This window comes from Falco cherrug, chromosome 6 (genome assembly GCF_023634085.1).
Source record: "Falco cherrug isolate bFalChe1 chromosome 6, bFalChe1.pri, whole genome shotgun sequence".
NCBI lineage: Eukaryota > Metazoa > Chordata > Aves > Falconiformes > Falconidae > Falco > Falco cherrug.
In genome coordinates this window covers 19,349,026-19,375,515 of record NC_073702.1, presented here as the reverse complement: position 1 = coordinate 19,375,515, position 26,490 = coordinate 19,349,026, and the positions used below count along the sequence as shown (strand labels likewise).

The 26,490-nt window shown below is 40.8% G+C and overlaps 1 protein-coding gene across 2 annotated transcripts in view; it reads left to right on the top strand.

Annotated features, from left to right (window-relative positions):
- Positions 1-19,486, top strand: part of AGPAT5 (1-acylglycerol-3-phosphate O-acyltransferase 5) — a 60,454-nt gene extending 40,968 nt beyond the window's left edge. The window contains exons 7-8 of one of the 2 annotated variants that reach the window (XM_055713531.1): positions 15,126-15,249; positions 16,918-19,486. In XM_055713531.1, coding sequence (XP_055569506.1) covers positions 15,126-15,249; positions 16,918-17,143 — 350 coding nt within the window. In that variant the 3' untranslated portion in view covers positions 17,144-19,486. Of the gene's footprint in view, positions 1-259; positions 468-15,125; positions 15,250-16,917 lie in introns of those variants that run through there. The other variant, XM_055713532.1, reaches the window with a different exon arrangement.
- Positions 19,487-26,490: the final 7,004 nt, after the last annotated feature.

The following is a 26,490-nucleotide window of genomic DNA, read 5'->3' as shown; positions in this document are numbered from 1 at the left end:
GTTTAAAATTCTTTTGGATAGGTGAGCAACAACACTGTGTATTGACTTAACATTTGTGTTGTACCGTAAGGTCTTAGGATGGTTTTATTTTATGTACGTTTTGTTCCCAACAGGAATTTTTTTTATGGCTAAATTTCAAAAGTGCTTTTCATGATTTAACATTTTTTATTTATAATTTTCTTTTTAACCTGATTTTACAGATTTTATTATTTAAATCTTTAATTTTATTTTTTTAAAATACCTTATGACCCTCTTACAGACTTACTTGAAGACTGGGCAGCCTCCTTCTTGTCCTGTTACTCAACCCTTCTGAAGACCCCCTTCAAAACAAATAGGACCATTTCCCCTTCCCTGCAGCATATCTTGTTTCCTGACTTAATTACTAGGCAGTTTCAACCATTTTCATGCTGGAATTTTCACTGCCTGATGGTTAATTAAACTATTAAAATGTCATTACCTAATGATAAGATGGCAAATGTTCAAATTCCTTATAAGACCTCTTCACCTCTTGAACCTTCCAGTTTGCATGAAGCATGATATCATTACAGAAAGGGAACTAACAAATTTCATTTCCTTGTTGGCTATTTCTTGCATCCAGTGTCAAGTGTTAATCAGGCGGTTTGGGGTGGCTACCCCACATCCAGCCTTTGGAGACTCACGGCGGGGCAGCCCAGGCGTATCTTTCAGCCACCCTTACTATTAGGGCTGGGGTAATCACTGTTTCAGCCTTGGGTAAAAATAAGTTCAGTAACATAGAATGAAGTGCAGCCAACCAGTTGTTACCCATTACAGAATAGGTAGATGAAATATCCATGTAGGATATCTATGCTAGTGTGGCAGTCACGTGTATTCCATATAATATAAATTATGTAGATTAAGGACACTTTATAAATGCCAGTGTGGAACATAGCTGTCATTCTTTTAGGCCCTCCAGTCATAAAGTGGAAGAAAAACATTTCTGTTCTAAGAGATCAAGATCATTTCACCATTTGTTATGCAGAAGTCCAACAATTGGTCTGTCCAGGGATATAATATAACAAGAATTGAATTACATGTTGTTTTGGATCTGACATTTTTTAGCATTATTGCTCTTTTACCATACTAAAATGAGTTATAAAATGCCATTTTCATGTGTGCATTTCATATGAACATTTCATATTTGTGCCAATGCTGAATGAGAATTTTGGGTTTCATTCTCATCGGAATAAAATGGCAGTGTGATCCTGGTAATTTTTAAAAGATAAGGTTGACGTGTCTTTTTCAATCTAGCAACTCTGATTGAAATTTATTGCATGGAAAACAAACTTCTGATAAACACAACTTTACTTGAGGACTGTATTTCCCATAGTATGACATTTCCCATGTGAATGAAATCTGAATTCCACACAGATATAATGTGTTTCTTGAAATGCATCTTACTTTCAGTTCTATAAATCTCAATTCCTCAGAAGAGCCTCTACCACTTCTGGAAAAAAACATACTTACCCAGGGATCTGGTCAGCTCTTGGCTGCTGTCTCCAGCAGTAAACAGAGCAGGTTAAACAGAAATTTTAGTGACTGTGAATTGTACTACCATGCTTTATCCGAGAAATTATGTTAGTAAACTGTAAATGTGTAAAAAGTCTGAAGAAAAAATGAATTGCATTTTAAATTTTGTAATATGAAACTCTTAGTGTAAATAGACTTTCTTAGCAAAATCAGGTTTTTAATTTTTTTTCATTCCAGCAAGCTTAAATATCACAATGTTGACTTGCTTAACAGGATTAAATCACAACATAGTATACTAGCCAATGGAAAAGGGATATTCACCATCTTTTCTGCATTAGTGCTTTGAGAAGAACGGTGAATGCTAGGCACACCTGGTAACAGTACCTTTTTAGAGCAGGCAAATTACTATAGTATATCCTTTCAAATGTGTTGAACTTTTTGTCAGTATTTATGCATTTTAATGTTTTGTTGGCACTTTCCAGCTGCAAGTTGTTTGGTTTAGAAGGCGTCAATTTCATTAGTCTCAGACAGGGACTACTAAGATTAGCTTTAGACAGGGATGTTGCTTTTTGCTATTGCTTCACGTTCAGTTGTGACCAATGGATGAATTTTTTTTCCTGCCATTTATTTGTTATTTTTTCCTTTTGATTCCAAGAAGTTTGGATCTTGGTACATTTCCAATGAAAGCTTATCCTGCACATGGTAGTCTTTCCAAAGAACAGCGATTTCCCACAGATTTCTCCTCTATCACTACTGAAGATGGTTTGTCCAGATCATTAATGAAAGAACGTGATGGTCCTGCTTAGGGAGGACCATCCTGCTAGACAGTATTTATTTGTGGTCATTAGGAAAAGTTGTAAATAGACATATGGGCATAGCTGAAGTGCATCTCAGGTGCTGAATTCTGGAAAAACTATTTAGAAGGGAAAAGGGGTGGGGGGGGAACTCTTGTGCTGGATTTGTTGATATTTACTACCCTGTCATTAAGTAAACAGTAGAAATAAGCTTGGGGAAAAAAAAATTACAACCTAGTGTTCCCCCTTCTGAATGAATGTCCTAAGTGTTCCATCCAGCTTTGCCTGGTGTTAGGAGGCAGGTCTCGTGGGACATGGGAACCGTTGTCATTCTTGCACCTGAAAGAGCATTATGTACATCTGCATCTTTATTATTCTGCCTGAAGGCTTTAACATAACCAGATGGTATTCATCTGGCTGTTGTAGATGAAAGACTGTGTGAAATAGCAGCATGTGACAATGGTAAACACTGAATAAAAATAGCAAGTACATGTAGACTCTGTCTTAAAGAAGTCAGAAGAATTCCTGAGAATTATTGACTCTGCTGTATATAATTTCCAGAGCAAACACTTTGAAAGCGTGTGTATTGTGTACATTTCTGAAAATCTGTACATCACTTTGATCAGTACAATTTGAGGAGGTCAGACTAGCCTAACTTCCCTAGGGGAAATTACACTTTTCCAAATGCTTGCATTTTTGTTAGGACCCAGTTAGACAGTGAAGTACAGGACAATGGAAAAGAAACTGGAGCAATAGAAACCAGTCTTTGTCTAGGCCGTGGCCCAGATTTGATCACATCCATTGTCTTTCAAGGTCCAAAGAATGATAAGAAGTAGATGGTTACAGATATGTTGATAATAAACTGATATACAGTAACAGGAATGTAAAACTGTCCAAAGTAAGATTTACAGTGATGAAATGACTAATAATCTGTTCAGATCTCTGCTAGCTGTTGTGTTCTTACTGCATGAAAGAATATGGAAATGGCAATTATTTTAGAGCAACTGAAGAAAGGGTGTAGATTAGAACTGAGGCTGGATGTCAGCACTGGTGAAATTTGCATTTTAACATGTATAGTAGATCTCATATCAAGAACTTGTAATTCCGCATCTGTTCAAGCAATATTTAGGTAACTACCTTTCGTATTTCAAAATGTAAATTTCCATTTAAATACTTGGAGGAATTTTGGTAACAGTACTAGTTGACAACATAGTTCTGTGATATTCTATCATTCATTTTTCCTTTAAAGGAAAACCCTGGTTTTATTTTGTGTAAAATATTAAAATACAACTTTTTTGATAACGTGATTTCACCAAGTACCACAAAGTAAATAAACTATCATTCCGTTTTAAACTGAATGCATTTTAACTTGTCCTCCGTAGGACTAGATCTGTCATTTTAGAGCCCCTGTAATTTCCTAGTAAAAATAGTTTGGATAAGATGAAAGCCTATCTGTTAATTTGTGGATGGCTTATTTGAAATGGCACTTTGAACACAGATGTGGACATATGCATCAATATTCTGCAGATAAGGACCGTCTGGGTAAACACAAAGTATTTTCGTACTGTAACAAATAAACATTTTACTTCTCAAAAATAATGATGTTTCACTGAAGAGCAGCATCAGGTTATGGGAACGTACGCGGGTCTTGCTGTAGTTCTTCACAGGACTCCAAAAAAATCAGAGAAATGAGTATCAGTCTGAGTATGAGTGGCACCTCTGTTTCTTTACATATCTCAGAACAAGGCCGTAAAGATGACTGTATTCGGAGTCTCTGTAGCCCAGTTTTATGCCTCCACCAACAGTCAAAAAACTGCCTAAGGAGCAGTGTAAGAATAAGGCAAGCACAAATGATTCTTCCTTTTCCCACATCACAAACACCTGTGGGTGCTGCATCTGAGTGTTATTAACACCCCCCAATGGGAGTAATAACCCCCTACACCATCCCTTTGAGCCTAGAGTGTGTGTGCCTCTGTAAACTAGGATGTTGTGTATCTCTGTTACTCTCAAGCAGCTCCTACTGAAGGTAGATATCTGTAGCTTCCCTTTGGGAATTAGTGATCAGAAAGCACATGGTCATCAAAAACCTCTGCTACACAAAGAGGATTTTGGAAGTATTTACACTGGAGATTCATAAAATTACCCTGCACACTGGGCCTCATGCACATAAGAAGCATTCAGCTCCCTAGGCAGCATTTATGTACAACAGCTCGAGGAGCTCCTGATCTTTACTCAAAAGTGTATCTAAACCCTGAGGATAACAATAACAACTTTAATTTCTTCACACTATCAGGTTTGGCCAGAAATACGTTTCTGCTTAGAGAGCCTGTGTTTATTTTTGTGCTTTTTGTTGATCAGAGTCTGTTTCTTCTACTCTGTTCTGTATTTATCAAAACAGACTGGCTGAAGGAAAGGCAAAAACATCAATACTAGCAGTGCTGGCGTAGTTCCGAACAGATCCTGTTTATTTGCTGGAGCATTGTTTTGAACTAGTCCAATCCTCGTATTTTTTCTTGCCCCCCCTTTTTTTTTTTAAATTGTAAGTTCAACTTCTTTTTTCCACTTCTGAAACTTTAAAAATGTTCCAAGACAGGCACAGATTATCTAAATTTGCTCCTTTCCAGTTACCAGCAGTGGGGTACCCTTTAGATGTAATCCACAGACCTAACCTGATCAAGGTTCTGTTGCTGGCAGCCTATTGATCAAAACCATTATGCTTTTGTAGGAAACCTCCTGCTAACTTGGCCCACATACAATATTTACAAATTCTTACAGAGCAGTACAAAGGCCAGAATGCATGTGTTAGAATAACAGATTAAAGCCACTTGAAGATTGTTTCAGTGCAAGTGCTATGGGTCTTCATCAAATACCATCTAGTTTCAGCAACATCTTACAATGACACTCTGCTGTTCTCCAGTGCTAATACTGGTATAAAAAAACCATATGTACTATTTTCTGATAATAATTTTAAGAGAGTCTTTAGATCTGGGCATCTTTTGGAAGGTACAGAAATGTGATTATTTACCCTCGAATTTGCAGGATTAATTCTTACCTGTCATCTTCAGGATTTTTTAATATTATTTTTTAAGATGTCATATCATTCCCTCTGCTTCCCTTCTCCAAACTGAGAATTCTGGCTTTTTAATCTCTCTCCTTGTTTGTAATGCAAGTGCTTTTTCTCCTTAAATGTTTTAGTTGGCCTTTTCTTTGGCTTTCTCTGAGTCCAGTACAGCCTCCTGCGGATACAGGGACCAGAACTGCACATGGTATTTAAAATGTGGGTTCACAATCTTTCTATCTATCTACAAAGTGACTCACTTGCCCTGTTCTCAGTGTCCTTGCTGATGCCACCCACTATCTGGGGTGATTTGGGCTGCTGCTGCACAGTTGAGAGGATGGTTTCAGAGAAGGGCCGCAACTCCCAAACTGTAAGCACCAGTTCCAAGTTAAGCGTCATGTGATTAGGTTTTCAGGTTTTTTTTCCCCGTGTTTGTTTATGCTGAAGCTTGGCTGCCACATTTTCACCCAGTTTGTTCAGCTTTGAGGTCCTTTTGGAGTTCAGCCAGCATTTGACTACCCAGAAGAGCTTGAGGTCCTGAAAAAGATGTGAAAAACTGTTTTTCACTGTTTGCTCTCTTCTTCAGCTCGTTGGTCATGACACAGAATAAAACCAGTCCTCGCATCAGTCCCTGGAGGACATCATTTGCTGGGTTTTTTCCATCCTGAAAAGTGACCATTAAGTCCTTCCATTTGCTTCCTCTCCTTTAAGCAGCTTTCAGTCTATAAAGCAGCATTTCCTCTAATCCCATGGCAGCTTAATTTCTTTAATAGCCTTCAATGTGGAACCCTCTCAGAGACTTTATGGAAATTTAAATATGTCATGTCCAGTGAATTCCCTTTATCCGCCTGCTCCTTGACGCTGTTGTAGAAATCCATCAAATGGGTGAGACAGAATTTCCCTTTACAGAATCCATGCCAACTTTTTGCCGACAGACTGTGATTATCTCTGCGTGTAGTGATGTTATTATAGACCCTGCTATCTTACCCAGGGTGGTAAGACTCTTTGGTTTGTATTTCCTAGCATCATCTCTAAAGCCCTCGTTTGTAGAAGGGTTCCATTTTTATGGGACAGTGGGTGTTTGTGATGATAGGTTACACATCTTTGTTTTTAAATTCCACATTTGAGAGCTTTTGAATGATTGCTGTCTGGACTTGGTGACTTCCTGACATCTAACTTGTTTATTTAGTCTAATACTTGCTGTCTGTTTACTTATTGATCTACTTCCTTTGAGGGATCTGGTACAAAGAATGCAATGGGTGTAGGAATCAAACATTTTCAGCAAGAAAAAATAATACAAATGAATTTTTGAGCTTCTCTTGCATTGGCTTATACTTTACCATGAGTGCTGCTCTTCACACCTTTGTCATCCAGCAGTTCCACCAGTGCCTTACCTGGTTTACTGCTTTTAATTTATTCAGAAAAGTTAAAATGGTAAGTGCATCCTTTGCATTTTTCAAGTCCTTTTTATTCCTCTTAATTTTATGTTTATATTTGGTATGAGTGGTTTTGTGGCTTTTCCTTTGTTTGGACGAGATTTCCATTCCTCAAAGAGAAGGTAGGAGTATAGTGGTAGCCTCCTTAATTTTCTCTTTAAGCCATACAGATGGGTTTCAGATCCACCCAGACTACTTCTTTTGCAGTATTATACATCTTTTATGTGGGTTTCTAATAAGAGTTTTCCTGGTATTTAGGGGGTCTTTTTTTCACAGCCTCTAGGCTGCCTCCTTTTGCACTGTTTCTGCACTTTGGGTTTTTTTCTTTCCCTCCCTCCCTTATTACATAGTTCTTTAATTCTGTGTTTGTGCACTGGATTCATTGGGTCTCTTTCTCTACATTGCTTAATTAATTGTACGGTGGTTCCAGTGCAGTTCTCACTAACACTGTGCACCACTGAAGACCACATCGGGAATGTATCTTTTCTTGTGGGTTTTGCTGCTAGTTGTTCCAGGAAACAATGTCCTCTTTTTTTGTCTTTTTTTTTTTTTCTTTCTGGTTTTTTCATTCGGTTAGTTGGTTTTGGTTTGGGTTGGTTTGGTGTCTGTGTCCCACACACCCCACCCCACCCCACTGCATATGCCTCATCCTGATGAAGTATTGATGCAGTTTGATAAAAGGTAGCTGGAATTACACGCTCTTGCTGTCAGTCCTGAACTTGCAGCTCTCAGTCTGGCTTGACAATTTCTGGTCACTGTTATCACACTTATCAAGAAGTAATTTAAAAATCTGTCTAAGATATGTTTTATTAGGGCCTGGGATTTCCATCCACTGGGATTTCTGTCCACAAGGATTTCATTGTGCTTCTGTCTCATTATTATATAAGGCTATTACACTTTATATAACCCTTCACACACTCTGCCATTCCCTCACCTGTACATCCTATTCTGCCATTCCTATAAACGTGGTAGCCTGATGACATTGCATGATCCTTCAAGACCACTGGGATACCTGCCTTACAGGGGTAATCTCTTGGTGCCAATAATTATTTTTCTTCTGTCTTCATGGTTAGGCTTCTTATGCTGGTACAGAGGCGCTTCTGAGTTTTGCCCTCACATTGAATTTTAGCCACATCCACCTCATAGGTTACGTCCCTCTGAACAGATTGCTTTTCCTGACCTCCAGCTTTCCCCAGCTGCTAGTTGAAATGCGCCCTAACTTTTTTTAGTTTTCATTGCCAGCACCCTGGTTTAATAATGATTCAGGTGCATCCCATTTCTCATCTCAGAATGTCCCCCAGCTCCTGAGGTGCTTACTCCATACGCTGTGCCCCTCGTGCATGCATGGAGGCTCTGGTCTCAGTGTGCCTCTCAGGCCTTGCACAGGGGATTAGCAGTATTTCTGAAAATGCTGTTCCTCAGGTCCCAGGCAAGCTTCCACGTAGCCTGCACAACATCCCCTCCACGCTTCCCTACATCAGCAGTACCAGCAGGTGCTAGTGCTGCCCACTCCTCCACTGCTCCCCAGGTTAATCCATCTAAACAACCTGTGCTGTACCCTGGATGTTTGCTTTCCCATCTAGTTCCGCTTTGCTGTAGCACTGCTCTGTTTTGTTAGAGCAAGCCGTGAAATAGTTTCCTGTCAGCTCAACTTGAGGTGACGGAAGGTCTCAGGCAGAGAAACAACACAGCACTTAAATTAGTTTGTTTTGCCAATGGGTTGTTACTTTGGTGTACCAAGTAAATGAAAGTGGAGAGATGGGATTTCTTTCTTTGAGGGGGGGATAGTTTACGAGCTGCTTCGGTAGCTGCACACTTAAGTCCAGAAAAATGGACATTTTAAAAGGGTGGAGAAAGCATCTACAGTTCAGAGAGGAATGAATGTCTTTGCTATCACTGTTTTGCCAGTGAAACTATAAGCACCACAACATGCAGTGTTCTATTCCTGAAGAGACATACTCTTATATGTTTGAAATGCTACTTATTTAGAATAATAAAGGTTATTCAGATTTCAGTTTCCTGTGATAATCACTTTCAGTTTATCACAAACAGGAGAGAACCAGGGACTCTTTAAGTAGACACTGCTATGTCAGGCTACAGTTTGTCCTTCCTTAATTTTGAAGGACTTTGGCAATAATTACATTGCAGTAAAAGAGCTGATGTAGGAGGTTGAAATCTGAGCTACTTTATTGCTGTCATATTTAAAGTGCATATAAAAATAGACTTCATTAGTAATTGAAAACTGGAATATCTGTTTAAGTGTAACGCCCCTGTCACAACTTTCTTAAGGGGCAAGGCAAATAATTTGGAGTGGTGGAATGAACTTCTGCGGTAGAGTTAAGAGGAAGGTGATCTGAGGCCATTTGTATGTCCCTTCTCAGTTACAGGTATGGCTGTGCTTTAGAGCTTCTCTCCTTCCCTTACTTTCCCTGGTAATGCTGATAATTGAAAACAGAATTAATTGGCTTTTGAAGGTGAGAAATTGAAAACTGGTACAACCTTGTGGAAGCCCCAGCAAGCAAAACACCCTCCCAAAACATTTGTTTGGAATTAAAAACTGTAGACCAGATTCCTTTTCTGAAGGCTGTTGCACCTTGTTCATTAATCCTAATTCTGCACTGAATATTTCAGTCCTGTGTTAGTGTGAATCTTGTCCCACAGAAGGAGGGCCCCAGTGTCACGGTTTAAGAACAAAAAATGCTCAATCCACTGCATTACATTCAGTTCCTTCCTTCTGCAATGGTTGGTCACTAGAAGCATTATAAACATTCTGCACTTACATCTGTTATTTAGCCAGATAGAAAGTGTTATTAGGAAATTATCTCCCACACAAAAGTCAGTCCACTTGGCTCCCACACAGCTTGTTAGTGTTCATTTAACCCAAATTGTACTCAGTTCTTGATTGACTAATGCTGTCCCTGGTACAATGTTTGATTATAATGTGTGATTTGCACTTAAGTTTTGTCTTGAAGGAAAGTTCAGGCCTCCTTGTTCCTGCTGTTAATTATAAGGAATTCTGGCAAGTTTAAGGATCTGAAAAGCCTGTCAGATGTTGGCTTGAGGGCTAGTGTCCCTGAAGTTGGATATAATTTGCACATAATAAATTGCTTCAATAAGATTTTATTTCTTAGCTTAATTACGTAAGTCTTCTGGGAGTTAAGCTAATGTGAAATTAATAGTCGTGGGACCACCACAATCCTTTAAAGGTTGTGGTGATAAAATCCAGCTGTTTCTTCTCAAAAACGACCTCTCAATATATAGTTCTTACCCACTGGTGTTCTTATGTGATTGCAGTGACATTGTCCGTCTAGAGAAAAAAAAATTGGGATTAGTTGCATTAAACCCTGACATGAATTGGATAATTAAAGACTAGTCAGATTGCCTGAGTAGCTTGATTGCATACATTACAAAGTCATCTGCAGATGTCCTTAGTGCCCAGGCTTTTGATAAAATGGCTTTGATTCGATGGATGGAAATCATAGACTAATAGAATCATTTAGGTTGGAAAAGACCTTTAGGATCATAGAGTCCGGTCATTAACCCAGCACTGCCAAGTCCACTACTAAACCACGGATGTCCCTAAGTGCCACATCTACATGTCTTTTAAATACCTCCAGGGATGGTGACTCAACCACTTCCATGGGCAGCCTGTTCCAATGCTTGACAGCCCTTTTGGGGAAGAAATTCTTCCTAATATCCAATCTAAATCTCCCCTGGTGCAACTTGAGGCCATTTCCTTTTGTCCTATTTCGTGTTATTTGGGAGAAGAGACTGACACCCACCTCACTACAGCCTCCTTTCAGGTAGTTGTAGAGAGTGACAAGGTCTCCCCTGAGCCTCCTCCTCTCCAGACTAAACAGCCCCCATTCCCTCAGCCGCTCCTCATAAGACTCGTGCTCCAGACCCTTCACCAGTTTTGTTGCCCTTCTCTGGACACGCTCCAGCACATCAACGTCTTTCCTGCAGTGAGGGGCCCAAAACTGAGCACAGGATTCGAGGTGCGGCCTCACCAGTGCTGAGTACAGGGGGACGATCACTGCCCCAGCCCTGCTGGCCACACTGTTTCTGATACAGGCCAGGGTGCTCTTGGCCCTCTTGGCCACCTGGGCCACTGCTGGCTCATATCAGCCGACTGTTAACCACCACCCCCAGGTCTTTTTCCACCAGGCAGTTTTCCAGACACTTCCCCAAACCTGTAGCACTGTGTGGGGTTGTTGTGACCCCAGTGCAGGACCCAGCACTGAGCCTTGTTGAACCTCATACAACTGGCCTCGGCCCATGAATCCAGCCTGTCCAGATCCCTCTGCAGAGCCTTCCTGCCCTCAGGCAGATCAACGCTCCCACCCAACTTGGTGTTTATGCGAAATTCCTGAGGGCGCACTTAATCCTCTCATCCAGATCACTGATAAAGATACTAAATGGAACCAGCCCCAATACTGAGCCCTGGGGAACACCACTTGTGACCATCTGCCAAGTGGATGTAACTCCATTCACCACCACACTTTGGGCTCAGCCACCCAGCCAGATTTTTACCCAGCAAACAGTACACTTGTCCAAGCCATGAGCAGCCAGTTTCTCCAGGAGAATGCTGTGGAAACTGTCTCAAAGGCTTTACTAAAGTCAAGGTAGACAACATCCACAGCCTTTCCCTCATCCGCTAAGTGGGTCACCTTGAAAAAGAAGGAGATCAGGTCAGTCAAGCAGGAACTGCCTTTCATAAACCCGTGCTGACTGGGCCTGATCTTGTTGTCTTGTATGTGCCTTGTGATGGAGCCTATGATGATCTGCTCCATAACATCTTGGGCTCCCCTGCCCAAGATGGCCTCCAACCACCACATCACCCACAGGTCCTTCTCTGTTCACCAACAGCGGGTCCAGCAGGGTGCCTTCGCCAGTTGGCTCCCTCACCAGCTGTGTCAGGAAGCTCTCTTCCACACACAGCAGGCACCTCCTACACTGTTTCCTCTCTGCTGTATTGTATTTCCAGCTGACACCTGGTAAGTTGAAGTCTCCCCTGAGAACAAGGGCTAGCAACTGTGCGACTTCTCCGAGCTGCTTGTAGAAGATTTAGTCTGCCTCTTCATCCTGGTTCAGTGGTCTGTAACAAACTCCCACCATGATATCTGCCTCGTTGGCCTTCCCTCAATTCTTACCCATAAACACTCAACCCTGTCATCATCACCATTAAGCTCTAGACAATCAAAACGCTTTCCAACATACAGGGTGACCCTACCGCCTCTCCTTCCTTGCCCATCCCTTCTGAAGAGTTTATAGCCATCCATCATGATCCTCTTTAGGGGAGCACCTGCAGCTGCAAATTACACAGTCTTTGGCAAGGCTCTACTAAGTCTCAAGCTGCAAGGGAGAGGAAGGCTGTGGAGATGGGCATTGGGATTAACAAAGGTGGGAAGTTAAAACAAAGTCTTAGGATCTTCACATATGGGGACTCAGTTTAGACTCTTTGGAGATGACTAGTGTGGGAAGTAGTAAGGGTCAACTTGTTTTGGAACTTGGGCATAAGGTAGAAACCCAGCAGCAACACTTCAATTTTTGTGGAGGATTTTTTGCTTTCTAAGAAGATTTGTAGAGTTGCTACATTTCAGCTTTGGTGGTGGAAGGTGTTAATTTTCAAATACTAATGCCTTATTTGTGTTTTGTTAACTAGAGCTTATTATTGATAATTTACTCTGTTGCTGTCTTTAAATGACCAAATATCAGTATTTTTTTAAGCAGCTTAACATTAGTTTTAAAAATACCATATAGCTATTAATAATGGTATCTCATCTGGCTTAGAATTTTGTTTGGTTTGTAACTTTGCTTAATAATTTATAACTGAGATTATAAATAACATCAGGAAAGAGTTGTTTGTTCCTATACAGAACAGCCTATGTGCTGTGAAGCAAAAGAAACATAAACTATGTAATGCACAGAATGTGTCTAACATCTTTTAAAACTAGATCTTCAGCCCTAGCTAAATTTGCATAGCACAGATGTTTTGTTTAGGAGTCTAGTACAAAAAAGACTATCATCTGGCTTCCATGCACGGGTTTTTTTAGATACAGTTTTGCATATTGTTAGAATGTTCCACTTCATAGGTAATGGCACTCAAAAAGAGGATTTGCACATCAGTGGACATTATAAGCATTTAAGACAGGGATGATACATCTGTCATTTTAAAATATTAATAGTATGCTTTTAGGTGCTCATATAGTGGATGACCTTCATTCATATGCCTGGATAGTATCCTAAGAGAAACAGATCTGGAAAATACTGTTGTGGTGGGTTGACTTGAACTGGGTGCCAGGTGCCCACCAAGCCACTCCGCCACTCCCCTCCTCAGCAGAACAAGGAGGGAAGAAAGTAAGATGGGGAAAAAAAAAACCCCTTGTGGGTCAAGATAAAGGCAGTTTAATGAAAGAATAGCAAAAGTCATGCGTGTGGAAGTGAAGGAAAACAAAAGACGTTATTCTGTACATCCCATCAGCAGGTGAGGTTCAGCCACTTCCCGGGAAGCAGGGCTTCGGTACATGTAGCCACTGTTCTGGAAGACAAATGTCATAAACAATGAATGCCTCCCCCCCTTCCTCCCCCTTTTTCTTAGCTATTATATCTGAGTAGACATCATATGGTATGGAATATCCCCTTGGTCACTTTGGGTCAGCCGTCCTGGCTGTGTCCCCTCCCAAGATCTTGCCCACCCCTAGCCTTTGGTGGTGGGCAGGGGGGAGGTTGGAGAGAACCACTGATTTCTTTGTGGTTAGCAAAAGCACGCACATAAACCTCAAGGTGATGTCTATACGTACCATCATTCTGGACTCCCAAGTACTTAACTTGTCTGCCACCTTAATAGCTGTAGCTAGCAGATTATTGTACCAGAAACTTTTTAGCAACAGTTGTGTTTGCTGCTCTGTGGTGAAGAGGTGGACTTGTTTCTGGTTAGAGCCCTCAGCCATTTCTTCAGTTGGTGGTGTGTGGCCCATGTTGCTCCCTTTACCCCGTGGTGACTAGACAAAACCGCACACAACACCTTACAGATTTCTGCTTCAAAATGCTGTAAGACACTGCTGATTTCTTTAGCCGGTCTCCTTCCTTCCCCCTCTACAAGCCCACAAATACATTTGTACGAATAGGCTTTTGAAAATCTGTGAGGCAATTTCTAGTAAACGATAAGGATTGCTTTTACAGCAGAGTCCTTAACAATCAATAATCCTGTAAAGCAGAAAAACAAATAGGGGGATATCTGCTTTGGCAGACAATAATAAAGATGTACAGGCAGCAACAATTATGTTGCACATAGTCATTCCTCAAGATACCCCTAACAGTTAGGGGTCAAAGTCTTCCATACATCTGCACAGCTGTCCAAAGAATGTCAACAAGATAAAGGACCACCCAGTCTGTGTTACATTTGTTGCCTGTCGGTATTGTAGGAAGGCACTTCTGGTCCCTTTTCAAAATATGAAGACTGTCCAAATTTCTAAGCATTTCCATCCTCACATCGTACATCTCTTCACAGGGATGCTATGGCTATTGCAATACCCTTGCTACTGATAAATACAAATTATTACTAATACACAAACACTGGTTGGATTTTCATCCCATGAGCAGTATTCTTACCACTTGTTAGTTGTAAGAAATTCCACAAGGCTATTTGAGTAATGGAGTTTTGTTTGTAATTAAGGCTTGCTCGCTAAATTTTTCTAGGGACAAATTGAGGAAATGGGAGAAGAGGATAGCAATAGGACTGTCTCGAGCTTTGTAAGACAGAGGAAAAATGAAGGGATGCAAAATGGAAGGCAGCATTTTGTTCTGAGTCTTTTGAACATTATCCTTTTTAATTATAGGTTATTATTTAAACTGAAGCCCACTTCCTTCTTGACATACTTCAGGAAATCACTGTAATTCTGATTTTGTCATCCAGGAGCAAACAAAATTTAGATTTCAAAAAGGATGAGCAAAGAGGATTACTAACTTTAATCAAAACTGCGGGGTGGGTAACTTTATGACATCAAAGTTATTGCATCCCATGCTACAGAATGAGTAAATTGCTGCTCAGGTGGAAGTATAACATTTTCAAACACAGCGTTTTATAGTTAGCAGGGTGCATTTTAGGACAGCTTTTCCATGCTGTACATGATAATGGGCCACCATCTCAAAAGTATTTAGGCCAGATGGCTTCCAGGTTTAGTGAAGTGCTCAGGGTCTGAACATGAAGAGGGGAGGCTTTTGAGAACTGAAGTTAGATTTTCAAGGCACTTAAAGCTACAAGGTCAGATTTCTGGTGTAGTTTAGACAAATAAATGTCCTACGGTGTTTTTCTAACTCAGTTCTGTTGTTTTGCTCTCCTTTTAGAGTTTCTTTGCAAGGAATGCCCAAGAGTTCATATTTTCATTGATCGAATTGAACTGAAGGACATTCCAGAAGAGCAGATGTATATGAGAAGGTGGCTTCATGAACGTTTTGAAATAAAGGATAAGTGAGTAGCAATATGCAGGATTTTCTGTTTCAAGAAGCTGTCTCGTGTTAACAGATATACCCGTGATTTCTGTGTTACCAGCAGTGCAAGCTGTAAGGCTCTCAGAAGAGAGGTGGTGTTGGTAGTCCTGTGCATGCTTTGTATAATAACCTTGTGGTTAAACCTTTTGTTCAAGAGGTTGGGATTCTTGGGTTTCAGAGCTTCCTTACACTGAAGAAGTGTGAGTCCATGTTCCAGGCAAGACTCATATTCATCTGAATACTCGCCATGTACCTTCTTGTAGCTGAGTCATATGCAGCCATGAACGTAATATGCCCATGGTAGGCAAGAAAGCAAAAAGCTGATTCTAGCCTTGTAATCAGTGTTAGGTTACAGTTAGAAAGGGGCAGATCTTGATCTAATCTGCCAAAACTGTTTATGCATCTTCCATCAGATAGTGACTGCATAAAAACACAAGATCCCTACCTTCGCTGGGAAAATTAGGTGAAGTGAAAGTTTCATCTGTCTGTCTTTGAATCGTGGCAGAACTGAAGTGACTGGCTCCCTCCAGTATCTCCTGATAAGGTCACTAGTGAGCATATGCAGCAGATCCTGGGTGACCTTGTGCTCTGGAAGGACTCCATGCCTAAATGTGGGATTTAGATATTGTTTGAGAGATGATGGTTTGCTTTGCCACATCTGAAGTCCAGTTTAAGGGAGATTAATCTGTTTAATTCCCAAATCTTTGAATACATTGTGTGAGACAGAAATTTCCCTGGTTCTTCAAGTATGTTCTGCTTTAAAATTGTTCCACCAGTCTCACAGTCCATGGAAGTAAAACTAGATTAATTTGTCAAGTGAAATTCAAATCCATGTAAAACTTAACATGACTATCTGTAAAAATGGCACTGTTACTAAAGTGTCTTAGAAGTTTAGGATCACTAAGTAATTTTTCTTCAATTTTGAGAGGAAGAAGGTCTGAATTTGATTTTATAGATAAGGAACTGATGCATACAGTAAAAGGCTGTCCAGTATCCCTGAAGTAGTCTTCTGGTGAAGACCAGCAAAACTGAACCCAGATCATCTGTCTCGTTGTAGACTCCTGTTAACTGGAACATCTTTCCTGGGACCAAAGCAGTCTGTCAGGCGAATTTAGAGATACTTAAAACAAAACCCCAAAATTTTCAAATCCATTTATTACTGGTTTTCAAAAATAGGAGGAAGAAAGTTACTACTAAACCAGTGGCATAGCATTTTACTCTTGCACCTATGGCTTCCAAAATATTTAGTGTCTTGAGAGGCCTTGTTATTTATTAGCCTGTTTTACGAAGATACTTTTTCCTCCCTCCTTTGGTGTTCAGTGATTAACTGTGTGCTGGTTTGTCCTACGATACTGCCCGGTACCTGCTAAATGCTGAATGAAAAGGACTCTTTTCAACTTTTATATTCAGTGTTAAAATTGGTCTCCAAGGAAAATCTGCTTTTATTGCTTACAAGGGTTCAGGCTGAGTACTCTGACGTGCCATGTTACTTTGAATGCATCATATTCTTAAGCCATACTGAGAATTTAAACTTGATACAGATGAGCTGCTGCATATTGTGAAATCAATTGTTAAACAATGTGTGATTAGAGGTAGTTACTGGTAGGCTAATGTGTAACTTTGACCATGTCCTTTTGTCTGCTTATAGGTTACTAATAGAGTTTTATGATGCAAAGGATTCCAAAAGAAGAAATAAGTTCCCTGGGAAAAGTGTTCATTCCAAACTAAGCCTCAAGAAAACTTTGCCATCTTTGCTGTTTTTAGGTGGCCTGACTGCTAGTATGCTTCTGACAGAATCTGGAAGGAAACTTTATGTAAAAACATGGATATATGGGACTTTAATTGGCTGCCTGTGGGTTAGCATTAAACCATAAGCAGATGTTAGTCTCCAGTCAGTGAAATGTGCAGTCTTTTCTTGCACATTGCACCAAACTTTTTCCTGACTTTATAATAAAAAAGTGTAAATAAAGCCTTATTGATTGAACATTGGAAATAATAGACTTTATGACAAGCCTCTGTGTGGTCGGTCTGGGGAAAATAAATGTAGATTTTCAAATTTGCTACTGATTTTTGCTGAAATAATGACGGATAAACCGAGTCACATGATAAATTGCTTTCCCCATGAACTAACATCCATCTCTATCTGCAGATTCAGTGAAGTGTGAGTTACGCATAAGGGTGTCTTAAGTGGACCTTTGAATGTATTTACAGAAATTAATTTAGGGTATCTATTTATTCTTCTGATATTCATGTTGAATTTTCATTACTCTTTGGTGCATTGCAACAGCGCAGTTGTATCTATCCCAGCTGTATTGCAACTAAAATCAAAACTTTTTTCCTTTGTTTTTGTTTTTTAATTTTGCTTTTCAGTTTAGCTAAATACTGTGTTCTTTAAAAGGGACTGTAAGCTGGCAAATCATGAGATGTTACCTGAAGCAGAATAAAATGTTCCTGAGAACTCCTGTTCATGGGGAAGAAGCTCTGTTTATCTAGTGCATGTTTTTTCATTGTATTGCAGTATTAACTGATTATTTTACATATGCAAAACATTAAATTTTACTGAGCAAACAGCTTATTTTGCGCACCCTGTATTTGTGCATAAAAGGAATGTGTGCAGTATAATGATAGGTTAAGTTTTTGTTTCTGGCCTAACCAGACTGTAGCCTACCTTGTGTCTGCGTTGTCCCAAGCACCTCGAGAGTTTCAGCTGAGTTCACAGACTTTCATGTGTATGTGCCATAAGCAGAAGTTTCCTGTTACCTCACGATTTTCTGGAAGCAAACTCTGTTGTTTGGGTAATGCACAGAATTACTGTAACTTCAGGAGTGTAAGGATATGGTAACGAGGAGCCTGCAGATGTTCCTGCTAAATCCGAAGCATGTGCCTTTTCCTACTAATCTGATTTAGCCTGGTATTTCATAATCTGGCAGTCATCTCCATGCCGTAGTATCACACTAGGTTCTCAAATCGTTCTAGGCAATGCAGACTGCAGTTGGATTGAAGTTATGGATTGATGTATATGATTTAGGCAGTAGACTAGTAGTGAAAGAAATGCGTATCCTATCAGTATTTCACCTGCTTGAAAACATACTTTAAAAAGCAAAATCAACAAATCCTTACTACCAGAAAGTCTGCAATTCCCATGGCAGATATTTTTGTTAGGGAAATGCTGTTTCCTGATATCAAGGGAATATATATGTACAGCGATGGAGTTGGAAAGAGGATGTATTTTATCTTCTTCCATTAGGGAATTGAACTCCCTGTATCAAAATGAAAGAACTAGAGAATATTTTTGTATCACACTTGCAAGCTTTAAATGTGCATCTCTCTAGCTTCAGTACAATTTGGCTTGCATTAGAGTCCATTGTGAGTTAACTGTCTCTAAAAATTGTAACTCAGTTTTTCAGATTCCACTGTTGCCAGTTAATTAAAGACATTGCTTTTACTGTGTGATGTTTTTTGGTTGGTTGGTTGGGTTTTTTAACAGGATTTTATAGATTAAGTACAGTTCCACTTTAAAATCATTTGGTACAACTTTCAGTTTGCAGTTCTGTGTTCTTCCATAATAGATTTTGTCACTGGAGTTATTTATATCAGTGATTGATTCAGGATATGTTGATGAACCATTTTAAAAACAATGACTGGGAACAATGTTGAAAAACAGTATTGTTATGAGGCTGTGAAACCAGAAAAAAAAAAAGCCATTTTATGTAACAGCCAAATGTGCTCACGTGTAGTTCTTCCTATTCTCAGCTGACTGTTTCCAGTGGGTATAACCAGAAGGCAGTGTTCCTGTGCTAGTGTGATTTATCAGTCATGGAATGAAATTTTACTCTGATATGACTAAATTTCTTTGTAACAGCTAAGAATAACATTAAATGATACATCAAAAATAAATGCAAACAGCTTAATTCATTTAACTGCTATTTTGGAGAGCCTAATTACCATGAAATATTGGATCTACCTTGCTGTTTAAGTACCAGGAATATAATTGACACAGTGCGACAAACAAACAGGATGTTTATCTTGAACCTTATTCTCTGTGTTAATCTTAATTATTTTATTTTTCTTGCCATTAATTTATAAAGTTTTGAAACTGTAATTTGCTGATGTATTTGGCATTGGGAGTATCACATGCTATTTCTAAATATGCACTGATATTAACTTAAAATATTTCTTCATTAAAATAAGAAGAGCCAATGCTCATTCAACTTTTCTGTCCTGTCTACTTGTTTAGTTTTTTCTGCACTTTTGTGTTTGTAACTTGGTTAGCAGGAACTGCTTAGAGAAAACCTACAAGTGTGGTTTTAAGTCCTTGATGGAAGGATTTGTTTGAGAAGCAGTCAATGAAAACAACTGTCTTTTTCTTCCGTGCAGCTAAAAAATGTGTTAGAATCGGTTTGTGCTTATTCCAATGCAACACACCACCAGGTCGGTCAGATTGCAATAGCTTTTAGCCCATGAACACCTGCACCACTTGTTGCTTGTTAATAATGTTCATTAATGTGCAGCACCACAATTCTGGCCAGGAATCAGGCTCTGTGGCGATAGGCCTTGCAGACAACTCTGACAGTGTGGACAGAGCCAGGGGATGGGAAGAGCTATTGCAAACAAACACCAGAGGCATTATCACCTAAGTTTTAGTGATGTGTTAAATCTGAGAGGGACCTCATGTATGTTCAACAACTTAGTTTTCCAGCTGTATCGGTGCCTCTGATAATAGTGATTTCCCTCCACACAAGTACTGCTCTGGTAGCGTACATGAACTATGCGCTTTTATAGTCAGCAGCACCACCACTATGTGCTACTTCCACAATATTATTCTTGTGTTTACTTTTTTGGAAGGAATTGGACTAGTAAGGAAGCATTAACTTAAATAATGGAGAACACAAAAAGTGAGACAGAAAACTAAAGCACGGAATGATGCTACTGTGAAGAAATGACTGAGTAGGACACGTGAGGGGTCCAGCCTGATGCAGTCTTTTGCGAACTCCTCTGAAGCATGTTTTTTTCCTTTCAGTACAATATAGCATACCTGTAAAGCATTTTAGTACTTAAAAATTGGCCCCTAATAATTTAGGCATTTTAGTATGCATAGAACATATAGACTTACTTTGGGGGAAAGAAAGGTATTTTAGGTTTGGATGATGAAGAGGACCAGGAGCAGGTTTGGGATTTTTGGCATGGTGTTAAAAATAAAAAAAAAACCCTGCCCTCACCACCTCCAAATAAATAACACTTTCAATAGCAGAAATTTCAATGAGACCCAGAAAAGCATTAGAAAAGCAGTTAATAGGTTCAAAATCTTGGCACCTGCTTTGTAAAGCCTTTTCCTTTATAAATATGTAAACCACAGTTCAGGCCTAACCTGCAGTTCTAGGTCACTTTTTGGCAGAGTTACTCTGATGACAGGGCTTGAAGTGAACACAATGGGATTTCTCTTGTCCTTATTTTCATGTTCTTGCCTGTCTCATCAGTTTGGAGCTCTGTGTTCCCAGTGAAGCATGTTTCACAATTTGCTAAGCATAAGGCAAAAAAAAAAAATACGTTACTTTAAGTTTGTATAATGGCAAAAGTCATGCAAGTAAAATGAAACACAGAGCAAATCCAGAGAAGGAAAAGCAGTGATAATCTAATACAGAGGAAAAGATTAGAAACATCAGCTGCAGTCAGGCGTGACCACAGCGGATTAGTTCCAGGGAAGACTTGTTTTCTGTGTGTGGGCCAATTTCTCTGTCAGCGTGGTGAGTATTTCTCCTACCTGTCCTATTTCAGTCCCAGATCTGCAGCTCTACCCTGGACTGACTGGTCTGTTATTTTCCTAACAAGGAGTCCCTCATTACTTTTCAGACTGATGTGAATCTTGGGTTCCTCCATTCTTCTCCTGAACCTTCCTATTTGTGCTCAGCCTGACAAACTGCTGACAAGTAGGCCACTGATAATCTGCCTCCTTCAAGCTATGTTTGAAGACTGGCATTCGGTGAGCAAATGCCAGTGAAGAGGCTGGGGTCTGTTGCTGGGGGGCTGGAAGGAGATGTTGCTGACGAGAGAGGGGTTACTGGTCTGTATCGGACATCTGAGATGGATCTCACTCCCACCTCTGCTGGGGCATGTTCTTCCACTGATGGACAGCTTGCACGGCCATAAGTAAATGCAAAGACTGGATGCTACTCCAAAAAATAATGATTTGTTCCTGAGTTGTATTTGTAATGTGAAAACTTAATTAGTTATGCTTGTACAAACTTTCGCAGCCATTCTGCCTCCCTTTCATCTTGTGTGGGAACTCAGTTTTCGAAGGTCATGTTGATGCTTCTGTTTGTGTTCTCTGTGTAACTAATCTGAACCAGAGCTATTTCAACCTGTTTGCCCGATTGGCCCAGAGATACTGCAGAGGATGCAGATGTTCAAGGGCAGAAGTTCCTGTTGGTCCTTTGGCCATGCAGTGGCAGATGGAGCTGCTGGTGACATCTGCCAGGCTCTCCATAAAAGCCCCTGCAGTAAACAGTCCCCTCAAATTCCAGTCCCACCACCATAGACTGAGGCATCACCATGGGCTGCCAGTACAAAGGGTTTCAGAGAGAGGTAGGTCCTAAAACCCACGTAGCTTGTTTGCAAAGTATCCAGGACCTGGATGCTCTCCAGAGGGCCCTTCTGAAAGGTGAGCTGGGGCTCTTTGGTGCTCTGAAGTATGGGCGGGCGACAAGGTGGAGGGTGATGCCTACTTCAGGGCATGAAAGCCCAGTCACTGGAATGGGAAGTAGGAGAACGGTCTCAACATCTCCTGGCCTGAGGAAGACCAGAGCTACCATACTTTTCCCACCACCCCATGTCTTCAGGAGGGTGTACCAGTGCTGCTTTTCACCTCTTGGGTGCTTTGGCAAAGGTCAGAAAAGATGGCAAGATTTGTAGGCCCAGCATGACTGACTGGTGCTGAAGGCATTGGCTGGGTACTGCATTCAGCTTCAGCCCTGGAGCATTTCTGCACCCAAAATTGAACTGCACTAGGGACAAAGTGGAACCAGAGATGGCCCCAGCAGCTCACACCAGTGTGCAGGCAGCTGTAGCCTCCAGACTGTGATTACAAAATAAGGAAGAGCAGAAGGTTCTGCTCTAAAGTGCTGTATTTTTGAAGTGCCTTTCCGTGTTAGGAGTGAGCCTGGCACATCACGGGTGCTAGCAGACCTGGTCGCTCCTATGCCTGTTGTGATCCCACACTCTGCACCAAGTCCCCCCTTCCCTGTCCTCTTCAGAGACACCCAAAAGAGCTGAAATTGCCAAAGCAGTTTTGAATTTCTGGATGCAGTCAGCCCCTTGCCTTACTCAGCTGTGCAACTGTTTCATGCAGTTGGGCCCACAGGGGAAACAGAGAATTTAATTTGCAGTTGGACGAGATGGGGGACTTAACATTGTAATGATCCCAAAAGTATCAAATGCTGTACAACATCGTTAGGCACAAATAAAAGAATATGCAGAGTTCTCAAGGTTGAAACCTGAACTGGAGTTATTAAGTTAAATTACTTTTCATGCTGTGTGCATAACAGCCCCTGCTTTAGGTTTCCACTTATAGTTTACCAGGCATTTACATGTATAGTCTAACACTGCACTTAGTTGAAACATTATAGGTTCAGAAAATGGCACTGCCTTTATGTTACTTTACATCTGAGTGTTTTAAAGTCTTGTGTGATAAAAAGACTATTAAAAATTGCCTCTAAATCTGTAGAATCTATGAGCATTTTTGGGCTTCTATAAATTAAGAAGTCTTCACTTCTTGTCACGTGAGGTATAAACAAAGTTGGTTTGACATGAAGGTGCTTTAATAAATTCCTGATGACCACAAAGGATTGCATTAGTACGGTGACATACTGGCAGATGTTGAAAAGATTTTTTAAAAACACACAGGTTTTCATAGCCAGGGAGGATAATTTGAAATGCAGAATTACTTCTTTCTGGAACTGTGCACTTGTAGATAGGACTCGATTGCAGTTGTAGGCCCACCTGCTTTTGTAACAAGAAAGAAATAAATATAGGTGACTAACATAATTCACACTGCTGTTTAAGGACAAAAAAGTAGAAGTTGCTGAAGAAACAGTGTTTTTACTGTCCAGAAAAGTAAACATATTCCAAAGAGCTGACAAATAATTTTGCATAGCTAATAGTGATCCTGTCAGCTCAGGAGTTTGTTTTCTATGTTTAAACAGTAATAAGAGATCATGTGTACGTATCCTGATACTGTCAATTGCATTCCTCTTCTCTGACAAGATAATGGGAGATTCAAGAAGTCACAATATTTAAAACACATCCTCCTTCACACCACAGGGTTGGAAATGCCAAGTGGCTGCCATCACTAACTCATCCTCTGCATCCCTTCGGCAAGCTGGCTGCTGCTTTCAAAGCCGGTTTAAAACTAACAATTATTCTTGGCAGTGCAGCATGTCTAAAAGCAACATGTTCAATCACCAAGAATGCAGGTCACAGTGATAAAACCTAGGTGGCCTGTCAGCAAGCCCTAAAGAAACTGGGAATGGGAATGTGAGCCAAACGGTGGAGCTGCCCTCACAGTGAGATGACAAAGTGCCTATTTGAACAGGGTATCTCAGAGCAAGTAGTGGGCACTGGCAGCACCGCTCTGTTACGCAGTGATGGCAAAGGCAGTGTCTCCAGGGCCAGACCAGGCTCAGCTGAAGTACATAGGGACTTTGAATTCCACCCCCCCACCCCTTTTTTTTTTTTTTAGTAGGACAAATTTGAAGCTTTAGAATGAAAATTCTCTCCAAATTTTATGACATCCTGGAAGGGAAGGAGTGCTCCCGAACCCTTCAGGCTTGGAGTAACTTTGATATCAAATGATACTGTAGAATAATTGGCTAAGGGTCTGCCAGGCTGCAGATTCTGACCCCTCCATTCTTCCTCAGCTCAGGCCAAATTCTTCCACATGCAGTTATGAGTTTTGCATCCCTTATTCCTTAGATGTCTGACATTAGTTAAGCCTAGTTTGCAGAAAAATCTAGGACTTGCATCTGCTGTAGAGGGTAACAGGAATATATGAAGTACACCCACACAGCACTATACAGCCTTCTGGTAGAACAAATCTACTTCTCAGATTGAATAATCAGGAAATACTTCCAGGCTCTGGTTTTCTGTTTGTAATATGATGGTAATGCCCTTCCTTGCATTTCGGGTGTGTTCAGCAAGCACTCTGTTTTGGGAAGTTTTGGAGCTTTTTTAATAACATTCACCGTGATGGTATCAGGTGGAAATGTGTGATTCTGTCTTCATAACCAGGTTTATTTAATGTACAGTCAGTAAGCTATGGGAAGGCCTTCTAAGTGAGCTCAACGGTTCCTAAGTGAGCTCAGAATAACATGCAAAGAGAAGATGAAATGAGGTCACTCACATCCTTTCCCCACGTGCCGTTTCCCACTTGCCTTGCCACACTCTGCACTTTGTCGTGCCTCAGTGTTCTCTCCATCCTCTGATTTTCCCCCAGTCTCTACGCCCTTTGGGTACCCCAGCTCTCTGCCAGGGTTCATTCTGTCTGCTCTAAGCCTCCTTTTCCAAACTGTCTCCTCCTCTTGCATGTCTCACCTCCTCAGCATGCAGTTCAGCTAATGTTCTTCATGGAGCCTGGAAACAAACAGGTAAAAACCAAAAATTAAAAATCCATGATTTCAACTCTGAGTATCTGAATTTGGAACTGCTCTGGCCTGAAGCAGTTAGGAATTGCAATTGCTAGAGAAGTCCCACTCTGGGCCCTGGAGCATGTCCCGTGCTCATGAACTCACCAGAGAACGAAGCCTGCAAGCTCTAGATGGCCTCTGGCGAGCATTTGTGAACTACAGCTGGCTTGGTATTTTTCCAAAGCCTTATGAATTAGCCAAATTGAGACAGACTTTTCACTGAGATTAGAAAAAGTCTATCTCAGCAGTGAGGTTACTTTTTTGTGCAATGCCAAGTCCCTCTTCCAATAAAAAAAGCACCACAGCTTTTTGAAGAAGATTGCCAGAACATTGGGAGGGGGATGTGGGCTTTTGTTTGTCGTAAACCTGGCCATGATTATGTTAAGGAAGAAGGATGCTCTCAGAAATGTGGAACTGTTTTGGCAGAAAACTTTGAAGAAAACTCAGCCTTCAACACACACCTGGCAAGGAAAGCTTTGGCATAAATATTTGCTGATTAGGTAAACATATATGCAAATAAACCCAGGATCGAGACAGCAGGATGCACTGGGGAGTCCTAACCATAGGCTGCACTACCAGCCATGTATGTAACTTGCATCTTTCCCTCCCTCCACCTTGAACTCTGAGAAAATTTGGACTCAAGAACTGATGTGGGATTGGTTGTAGTCTGAACCGCATTTGGCTCAGTCTTTGTTTTTAACTGGATGTCTTCAGTGTCTCCATTTTATGGCTGCGCACATCTCAGATTCTGCTTTCTGTGTAATGAAGTTTGGCTACTTGAGCCAAACTCAATAATATGCCAAGATAGCTTGGCTATACAAATGAGATTATAGAGGTCTGACCAAACCAAAGGGCTGAAGCAGGGAGCAGCTAAGTCATGTACAGAATATCTAAGTATTTTTCTTCCTCGTGTAATTAAATACTGTCCTTTGTTCACTCAGTATTAATTTCTAACAGCTGTTCCTGAGTGTATCTTCATTGTCCAGCACTGATGCCTCTCTAAGGTGCTCAGAATCGGTCCTGCCATCCAGGTGAGGTCAGTGTTGCTATAACCAAACTGGCTGGAAGAAGTTTGATAGCTTGAATATAAAAGGCATTAGAAACATAGACTTAAGGCTGGGGGAAGAATTCAGCCCTTCATTGAAAAGGAAAAAGACTTCTGTCATTAAGTGGACTCTGCAGCACACAGTTCCTCAGTCATACAGTATGCCAGCACTATGTGTTCCGCAACAGCCACATGGCTTGTATGTTCAGGCTCATGGGGCTCCAGCATCCCATGTAGCCCCTAAGACAAGCGGCTGGCCTGCCAATGCACCTGGAGTTTTGCATCTTTATGCTGTGCAAGTCAGTTGTGAGAGGCAGGGCTGTAAGCTCCCAAGGATCTGCCAAGTCTCGTGTTCTTCTCTTTTCTGGATCAAAGAGGTCCTCTTGAACGACCCGCCATCTAAGCGACTGTTGAGTTTGCACAGGAGCAGAGCCAAGGAGCAGCTTCACGCAAACAGAGGTCTCAGTCTGGAGGAGTAAGTACAAGCCAAGAGGATTGT